Raw genomic sequence first — 10,151 nt, 5'->3', positions numbered from 1 at the left:
ACATCCTGTCTTCCCCAGCCTCCTTTAGAATGTTGTGATATAAGTTAACTTTCATTCTCTGTCACTGACATAGAAAGAACCTCAATTGATCCCAAGCTCTGCAATAGAAAGACACTAAAACTTTGAGGTCTACTGAAGGTTGTTTACTCATGACCAACGACCCTAGAAGAGAGTAAGAAACTTATAACAGGAAAACGAGCTGGTTCTTCCTCATCTTACTCTGAGTCTGTGGCTCTCCCTAACACCTTCCACAGGGCCCCCTTCACATCCTTGTTCCTCAGGGTATAGATCAGAGGGTTGAGCATGGGGGTGATGATGGTATAAAAAAGAGCAACAAACTTCCCCTCACTCTCAGAATAGCTGCCCTTGGGTTGTAAGTATGTGTAGATGGCCGAGCCATAAAACAGAGAAACCACCAGGAGGTGGGACCCACAAGTTCCAAAAGCCTTTCTGCGTCCAGCCATTGACTTGATCTTCAGCACTGCCCTGGCAATCTGTGCATAGGAGCCTAGAATGAGTATGGCTGGAACTGCAACAATTACCACTCTGGCCACAAACATCTTGGCCTCTGTTCCTCCTGTGTCCTCGCAGGCCAACTTGAGGAGAACAGGCATCTCGCAGAAAAAGTGATTCAGTTGATGGCCACAGAGTGGCATGGCCATCATGAGACTTGTCTGGATCAGAGAGTTTATGAAGCCTCCTACCCATGAAGCAATAGCCAATCCCTGGCAGAGAAGGGGGTGCATGATGATTGTGTAATGCAGGGGACGACACACAGCAGCATAGCGGTCAAAGGCCATCACTACCAGGAGTACACACTCAGTAGAGCCCAGAGCAAGAAATATGTACAGTTGGGCCACACACCCACCATAGCTGATGGTCTTGTCAAGTCCATGGAGGTTGATCAAGAGCTGGGGCACAGTGCTGGTAGTGTAGCAGAGGTCCAGGAAGGAGAGATTGGAGAGGAAGAAGTACATGGGAGTGTGTAGTCGAACATCCAGTCTTGCAAGAGCGATGATGGTTGTGTTGCCAAAGACAGTTAGGGAGTAGAAGACCAAAATAAAGACAAAAAAGAAGCCTTGTAGTTGAGGCCAATCTGAGAAACCCACCAAAATGAAACTCGCTTGTGAAGTGGAGTTGGAATTTCCCATAGCATTTTACTTGTACAAACACTAAAACTCAACTCTTTATATCTTGTGAGGAGTATGGGTTGAAACACTATTTTCAATGTTCTACAAATACTCAAAACTTATGCTCGCCATCTTCTAATTTGCTAATCCATCCCATTGATCCAGTCTTTCTAGTATGTTCTTCAGATGGGAAATCAGTGGTTTAAGGTGTTGTTGTGGCCCTTGTTAGAACTCCAATCTTGCTATCTGGATTATTCCAGACAACTCAGTCCTTTGGGGCCAATGTTTCTTTGTCTGAAGGTAGAAATTCTATATTGCTTCTCTGATGGCGCTGAGATACAAATCCAAATGCCGTACCTGGAAAATGCATTTAAAAATGTGATGTTGGCATTTGATAGCTGCTGGGAGAGGAAGAGTCAGTATTATTTAATGATGCGACCCCTAACAGGTTGTGCAGACAACAGAGCTAGCCCCACTCTCAAGACTAGATGAGCAACACCAGCTGGATTGGATGGGGAAAAAAAAAGAAATCTCAAAGTTGGATAGAAGATAGATAAGGTGGTTATGGGAATTTTGGGGAGTATGAATATGTTAAAAGTACAGCATATGAAGTTCTTAAAGAATTAATAAAAATTTTGTTAAAAATTTAATGTGGGGTTTGAGGTGCAGATGACACATAAAGAGGTTGCCTAGCATGTGTAGGATCCTATATCCTACCCCAGCACCCAAGAAAACCAAAATACATACATGGATAACATGAACCTCACAAAAAGATAGCACAATGCTGCTCTCATTTGTTCCTCTTTTTGGTTTTTGAGGCAGAATTCTTCAAGTAGCTGAAGATCCAATTAGCCAGGCTAAGATCACAATTCTGCCTCCATGCCCCAGTGCTCACAGAAGGCTCATTCAAGTCAGCAGGCCCTGTTAGAAGGACCAAAAAGAGTTACATCTGTCTATGTAGGGAAAGAAAACGACTCGTGATAAATATGTGACTTTCCATGTATCACCATGCCTGCAACACGTTGGAAGAGGCCTGCTTGTTTGTCCCGGCCACCCAGAACCAAAATAATCACACAGAAACTGTGTTAATTAAAACACTGCTTGGCCCATTAGCTCTAACTTCTTATTGGCTAACTCTTACATCTTAATTTAACCCAACTCTATTAATCTGTGTATCACCACGAGATCATGGCTCACCATCAAAGTTTCAGCATGTCTCTAGTGATAGATCCATGGAGTCTCTCTGACTGCTCTTCTTTCTCCCAGGATTCAGTCCAGTCCTCCCTGCCTACCTAAGCTCTGCCTTCTCAACAAGCTAAGGCAGTTTCTTTATTCATTAATGGTAATCACAGCACACGAGGGGACTCCCACATCAGCAAAATGAGCCCACTTTCATCCCACTGATAAAACCGCCCCTGAATTTCCCAGGAAAAGGTGTCTTCTCTGTTGAAATAGGAGCGGCGGCGGGGCTGCGTCCCCAACACCCCGGCCGCTTGGCTAGCTCATGCCCGAAATAACAACACACAAACTGTATTCATTTAAAGAACTGTTTGCCCATGAACTCTAGCCCTTACAGGCTAATTCTCGCACCTGGTCTAGCCCATTTCTAATGATGTGTGTAAGCACCCCAAGGTGCGCTTACCGGAAAGATTCTAGCCTAAGTCCATCGTGGGTTGCAGCTGCCTGGGAGAGCTGAGCATGGCGTCTCTGCTCCAGCAGAGCTGTTGGGTCTCTCCGGAAGCAGAGCAGAGCCTGACCTCACTTCCTCTTCCGCCCAGCATCCTATCCTGTTTATTCCGCCCACCTATCTTATAACCTATCAGGGCCAGCAGTTTCTTTATTACTCAGCCAATGAAATCAACAGATTGATATGTGACACTCCCACATCACTTCTCCTCTCAAGTCAAAATTTCTTTGCATGTTTTTCATCTGTACTTTTAGACTGCATTTGAATTAGTAGCAGCAACTGTTGCTGCCCCATCAGTGATTCTCATAATGAACTCAATAAATTAATTAACAATTCTTGGTTTTCCAAGCTGAGAAGCTCGTAGGCACTTAGGAACACAGGGGGAAAAGATAATGTCCTATCTTACAGTATATAGGAGGCATTAAAATTAGTGTGAATTTCACTTATGGCTTGTAGTAGATATTAAATAACTTGAGGGAAACATTTGACTCTCCTTCCCAATCTCAGAAAAACCATGTCTTCTTGCAACTTTGAGAATTAACTATGAATGCACTTTAACAAACTGTATCAGCAGGGTGTGAATAAATATGCCATATAAGTGGATGTTTATCATATTTTAAAAAATATGAATAGGATACAGGAAAGCAGAAAAAGATGCCAGGAACCAACAGAACCTTCCTCCATACAACAGACTTGACAAATTGACACATTACTCTTTTTACTGAGTCTGCTATACTGAACATCACCACCAGTGCCCTAGCTGGAATAGTCACTCCAGGAAGGAACTTGACTACTGTGCTTGAAGCCTCTCTGGGAAATATGAAGACGAGGTGAATTGTGAAACAAAGTGTGAATACACACAGAGTAACCAAGACAGCTAAAATGGTTTTGGACGACTACGGCAGTTGAGTACAGCTGTTTATGACGGCTGCACTCACCTCTGCATATGGACTTTATCACCTTCCGGAGGCTTGCTTCACACAAGTATAAAATAATCATTTTTTACAAGATTTTGAAGAGGATTAAATGTTGTGAAACTCTCTCAAAGGATACAAAATAACAGCATGTTCTTCTATCAGAAGTCTCTCTACACAGCTAAGCTCAAAGTGTCATGTGTTTACGCCTTTTCAATTACTGACTCATTTGTTTTCTTGAAATAGGAAAGAATTAACGCTTTCATACTGCTTAGTGTAAGTATTTAATTGTCTCCATCCTATCAATGATGATTCTAATGATATGTAGACCATTTATTATGATTGTAGTGCACAATTACGATGTGGAATCCCCCTCTATATGCTGTGAATACCATTGATTAAGAAAGGATTACTTTGGCCATAGAGCAGAGCAGAACTTAGCTAGGCTGGGAAAACTAAACTGAATGCTAGGAGAAGGAAGGCAGAGCAGAGTCAGAGAGAAGTCATGTAGCCCCACCAGACACAGACACTGGAACATTACCTGGTAAGCCACAGCCTCATGGCGATACACAGATTACTAGAAATGGGTTAAATTAAGATATAAGAGTGAGCCAATGAGAAGCTAGAACTAATGGGCCAAGCGGTGATTTAAATAATACAGTTTCTGTGTGATTATTTCAGGGCTGGGCAGCTGTGACTAACAAATGGCCTCTGACAACACAATTAGATTGACAATATGAAAGATGCTGGGATTGGAATCCCAAAGAATCTCAGGATAACTAAAGAAGGTGTTGTAGACTGTTAAGTGGCTACCAATATGTAAGACTGAAATTGCTTGAACTGCAAACTTTTAGCTGGACAAAAACAGAATGGAAGAGATAAAATTGAAAGATTTTAAGCCATGTATTTAAAAAGTAGAAAAGAAAAATGATTTGAATGTATCGACCAAAGGGTAAATAAAACCAACTATGGATATTTTTTTTATCATATGCAAGTTGAGCCTAGATAAAAAAGCAATTACAGGTGTGACTGCTTTGGCTTAGAAGTGAGCCTGGAAGTCATTCTTTCCACTGGTTCACCAAATGCTGCATCTCCCACACCTGTACACATCCTTAATTAAACCCAGGACTTTTTTTGATAAAACACATGTGCATTTCTTCAGCCTTTTATGACTTTCCCCACTATGTCCTTCAGTTACTCCTGCCATATTTCTGGGTAATTATCTTTTAGACTCCTCAATCTATCATTTCTACTTTCTCTTGCTAAATTCCTTCATTTATTTTCACTCTACCTCATGCAACCAATCCTGGAAAAGTGTAATTCAGGACAGTCACCAGGTCTGAAATTAGATCCATAAGTTGACCTATCTCATTCAGCCGTCTACTTTTGGTGCCTAGAATAGTGGTTTGTACATGAAAGTCCTCCATAGGTCCTTGACCCTGCAGTACTCCCTTACACCAGCTCTTTAGCAGTCCCTTGGGAGAGCATGAATTCTTGCAGTGATTACACTATTGCTTAAGAAGTGGACTGTGACAGTATCCTATTTCCCTGAGAGCTGTTCTTTTATTGGGAGATCTGGGGTACAAGGTGAGATTCCCAATGCCAGGTAGTTCCAAAGGTGAAGACTTCCTCACCCCATTCTCCTTCTGTAGAAGTAAGATCTTGGCACAAGTGGCTGCTTATGATTCACCTGTGGGGGATGTGCTCCGCTTTCTATTGCCTAGAGTCCTGCAGAGGGCACACTGCTCTGCCAACCATAGTACCTATGTTTGCCTGAAGTGTCCTATTTATCTCGAGGCTGATGGCATCAGTTCCCAGCTCCCCTTGTCTGCACACTGCTCCTGTATCTATCACTCAGGTACCAGCTGCTGCAGTTATGACACTTTCTCAGTCACTCAGAGTGTTTTTCTTCACTCTGGTAACTGGAGTCTTCTTGATTATACTCATGTTCTGAATCATGAAAAGAAAATCTCTTGGGAGCCTTTTGCAACATTTAAGGACACTGGTAAACTGCTCCTCACATGAATGCAATGATGGCCTCTGGCAGAGGTCACAAATCATTCCCAGTCACATATCTCATAGCTTAGGCTGATTTTGACCTGTGTCACCCTGGATCGGGGGCTGGGCAGCTCTGTACCTTTTCTTGTGAGTCCAGTACATGTTGGTGAAGAAGGGGCAGACTTCTTAGGCTACACACATATAGACATAGGTCTTTTCTAACTGACTACTCTCCATACATAGAGGAGAACAATGACCTTCAGGTTCTACTGAATTCCATAGCCAAGTAGAGTAACACTTCAACAATTTGTATTTCCTTTTATATTGCATACATATTTCATCCAGTAAAAATGAAATGAAGTTAGCCAATATAAAAAGTACTAATTATTAATGCTTTCCTCTCAGCTACCCACCAGTTGTTCAAAATCATCTTGCTGTAACTTTATACTTTTGTAGCTCTGTGTGAAGACATTTTTAAAGCAAAGGTGTATAAAAATAGAGTGCCTAGAAAAATTTGGTATTCACGAACAGCCAAAGCTTCCATATCAGGTTCTGAAAGTTGAACATTTCACGATGTTAGGAAAATGTTCCTGCGTTAAATGAATATTTGGGATGGTTTGGACTCTCTTGCTCACCTGTGATTTTTCCTTATTTTTCTGATCTTAAGTTTTTAAAGGTTGCACCTCTGCTAGTAATCTCCTTGTCATACATAAGGTATTTTACATTTATGTGTTGGCTTTCTGAAGTATAATAGTCAGTAGTCGTCTGTGTTGAAGTATGTGTTTATGTCTGAGTATGTGCACACATCTGTTTGCCTATGCATGAGCTCTCTAAGTAGCATTTATGATCAGCTGTCAGAAACAATGTTCACGGAACATCCTCATGGTGAGTCTACCTTTAAAAGAGAGGGGTTCACTGTGTAGTCTAGACAGACCTTGACCTCACATCCTCCTGCCTTTTCCTCCCAAGTGTTGGGATTATAGGCTGCAACCATCATGAGCAGCCTGCTGTCAACTAATTGTATGACATTTTCAGATTATGGTAGAATGGCATTCACATAATAACAGTCAATCCACCTGAGCAAAGACGGAGATGTCGCTCGTTTCTTCCCACATCTGATTTCACTTCCACCTGTTCTTCCTGTATATGTGGTTCTTTTGTTATTGTTGGAGATGTTAATTTACTTTAAAACCTTTCTAGCTATCAAAGTGTCCTACTAATGCCTTCCCATTAACATCGACTCTTCTAAAAACTGTTATTTTATAGAAGATAAAATAACTGGCCTGGATCTTATTGCTTCCACACTAAGAATTGCACAGCATCTCTTCCAATTCCAGAATATTTTAGGGTGATCTTTATTATCTTTCACATCCCAAATGTAACTACAAAATTTTCTTGTATAATACCAGATAATCAAGGCTTGAACCCAAACAGTGTAGTAGACAATGACTGCATTGAGTTGATTGTTTTTACAGTGACCTCTAATACCAAATGTCAACTCTGAGGTCAACTCTCTGTTATTGTGTAAAATCCAAGTCTTCCTTGATTTCACTTCAATAGTTGTTGGCTTCAGCCCTAATTTTTTATCTTCTAACTTTCAGGATATTATTTATATTTTGTGAGTAGTCAAACAAGTAGATATCAGAGAAGGATAATTAATGATAAAATTTCTTGTTTTTTTGACATTTCTCTATCCTCAAACCAGGTATTCAGTAGAGTGAAATCCCCTGTTAATTATATAATAGAATATTACTTGATTCTGCTTTAAAATTGTGAGGCTAGTGTAACTCAGCCCGTCAGTACTCACTCAGAGCTCCAGGAAAGGAAACTGTTGCATTGCCATCTTCAGTTTTCTTGGTCTCCAAGGTGATGTGTGACCCACCTGCATCTAGAGATGCTCTAGGTAGAACTGATTTATGTTGTAGGGACCTAGCCTTGAATGAGAGCTCTTGTCTGGAGAGCTTACTTATTTTTTATGATTGTTCATGACTCTCTTTCCAAGGAGGAGTCTTCTCACTGGTGATCATAGCCTGGGGGATGGCAGCATTTTCCCTATGTACTCTGTTACCCCTTACCAGAGAGACATGGAAGGGATTCACATATTATCAAACCTCCTCTTAACTTAATGCATCATACATGCCCCAGGGAAATTGTCATAGACTCCTTAGTAGCAACAAAGAAAAATTGTCTGGCAATGATGGCCTTGGAGATGTCTGAGTCCCAGTGTGGCAATTACCACTCATGGATGGGCTCTCTACAACATCGAATGCAGTTTTCAGATGTCTATATTCCCCATACACTGTCCAAATTCAGTTCTATGCCATATCCCCATAACATGACTTTTTGCCCTTATGAATTTACCATCAGAGATTCCTCAGCCTGCATTTATTTTCATCTCATTTCTTTATTTCCTTGACCAATCAGGCCAAATTCCCTTCCCAAGTGAACTATGTTGTATCAACCACACATATTATTTTCATGGTCTCATATGCATCATTGACCTAACTTAGTGTTTCCTTAAGGAAAGTTTGTTTCATATGTCTCTCATATACCAATTGGATGCATTTAGGTTACTTCCTAGGGCTGTGGTAAAGCACATGATCAAGAGCAACCCTGGAAGAAAGGAGTTTATCCCACCTTACAACTCCCCAGGTTTTAGTCCAATACTGAGGGACTCAGCACAGTTACACAAGGCCGGGACCTGGGGGGAAGAACTGAAGCAGAGGCCTTGGAGGGATGCTGCTTACTGGTTTGCTTCCCATGTTTTCCTTAGTTTGATTTTTATATCATCCAGGATCATTTGCCTGGGCAGGAGAGGAGTGCACCACCCATAGTGCTGGGCCCTCCTATATCAATCACCAATCCAGAAAATCCCTCCACAGGGCATTTTCCTACAGGTCAATATGATGAAGCCCATGGTCTTGGGTGGCAAGCAGGGCATCCACTGCAACTCATTCCTCACTGCCTCTTCAGATCTGTCTCTTCCGAGCCCATGAGCCATTCTCTCTCTCTCTCTCTCTCTCTCTCTCTCTCTCTCTCTCTCTCTCTCTCCTCCCTCTCTCCCATTTTGTAACCCTGTACTCACTCCCCATACTGGTGTCTGACTGCCCAGAACCAGAGGTCCCTGGCAGGGTTGTGGGTAAACTCTAGGTCTCTAGCCCTGGGTTGGAGCTGTGTTTGTCCTCTGTAGCCTGGCAGGCCTAGAAACGCCAAGCAACTCATGGTGAATTCTTTTCACCCCAGGTCCCTAGTGGGGGTTAAAATTTTAGTAGTCTACAGAGAAACCCTGTCTCAAACCCCACAATTTTTTAATAATCAAAATTATCTATAAACCTTTAAGGAATCATAACACAGTGTAGGAAAACAACTGTAGATTACAAGTTTCTCAACCCTGAGGAATTTTATGAGCATATTTAATAGTGACCAATGATCTTAGAGCAGAATATGAAAGCCATAATAGAAAAAATGAGCTAATCCTTCTTCATCTTACTCCGAATCTGTGGCTCTTCCTAGCATCTTCCACAGGGCCCCCTTCACATCCTTGTTCCTCAGGGTATAAATCAGAGGGTTGAGCATGGGGGTGATGATACTATAAAAAAGAGCAACGAACTTCCCCTCACTCTCAGAATAGCTGCCCTTGGGTTGTAAGTATGTGTAGATGGCCGAGCCATAAAACAGAGAGACCACCAGCATGTGGGAGCCGCAAGTTCCAAAAGCCTTTCTGCGTCCAGCCATTGACTTGATCTTCAGCACTGCCCTGGCAATCTGTGCATAGGAACCTAGAATTAGTGTTGCAGGGAGGACCAAGACTATTGTTCGAGCTACAAACATCTTGGCCTCTGTTCTTTTTGTTTCTGCACAAACCAATTTTAGGAATATGGGCATCTCACAGAAGAAGTGATTCAGCCGGTGGCTACAGAGAGGCATGGCTATCATGAGACTTGTCTGGATCACAGAGTTCACAAGTCCCCCTACCCAGGAGGAGATGGCCAGTGCTTGACACAGCTGAGGGTACATAATGGTGGTGTAGTGGAGTGGACGGCACACAGCTGCATAGCGGTCAAAGGCCATCACCCCCAAGAGCACACACTCTGTGGAAGCCAGAGCAAGGAAAATAAGGAGCTGGGCTACACACCTTCCATAACTGATGGTCCTGTCAAGTCCATGGAGGTTGATTAGGAGCTGGGGCACAGTGCTGGTGGTGTAGCAGAGGTCCAGGAAGGAGAGGTGGGAGAGGAAGAAGTACATGGGAGTGTGTAATCGAACATCTATTCGGGAGAGAGCAATGATGATAGTGTTGCCAAAGAGAGTTAAGGAGTAGAAAATTGAAATAAAGACAAAAAAGACAGGCTCCAGATGAGGCCAATCTGAGAAGCCCACTAAAAAAAAGGCCTTGTCTGAACTGGAGTTGAAAGTTCCCAT

The 10,151-nt window shown here is 42.3% G+C and overlaps 2 protein-coding genes across 2 annotated transcripts; both read right to left on the bottom strand.

The window, feature by feature from the left end:
- Positions 1 to 215: 215 nt before the first annotated feature.
- Positions 216 to 1,151, bottom strand: LOC126511426 (olfactory receptor 10-like). The gene has a single exon (XM_050158577.1). It carries the CDS (start codon positions 1,149 to 1,151, stop codon positions 216 to 218), a length of 936 nt encoding a protein of 311 aa, XP_050014534.1.
- An 8,064-nt stretch (positions 1,152 to 9,215) lies between these two features.
- LOC126511431 (olfactory receptor 10-like) lies at positions 9,216 to 10,151 on the bottom strand. The gene has a single exon (XM_050158581.1). It carries the CDS (start codon positions 10,149 to 10,151, stop codon positions 9,216 to 9,218), a length of 936 nt encoding a protein of 311 aa, XP_050014538.1.

Source organism: Alexandromys fortis, unplaced genomic scaffold, assembly GCF_014885135.2.
Source record: "Alexandromys fortis isolate MF-2015 unplaced genomic scaffold, M_Fortis_MF-2015_v1.1 scaffold_99, whole genome shotgun sequence".
NCBI classification, from domain to species: domain Eukaryota; kingdom Metazoa; phylum Chordata; class Mammalia; order Rodentia; family Cricetidae; genus Alexandromys; species Alexandromys fortis.
The sequence above is the reverse complement of the archived record's forward strand: the minus strand, read 5'-3'. Positions and strand labels throughout refer to the sequence as shown.

Bases quoted from the DNA above. Each gene is read 5' to 3' on its own strand.
- LOC126511426 (XM_050158577.1), bottom strand. From the start codon at position 1,151: ATGGGAAATTCCAACTCCACTTCACAAGCGAGTTTCATTTTGGTGGGT.
- LOC126511431 (XM_050158581.1), bottom strand. From the start codon at position 10,151: ATGGGAACTTTCAACTCCAGTTCAGACAAGGCCTTTTTTTTAGTGGGC.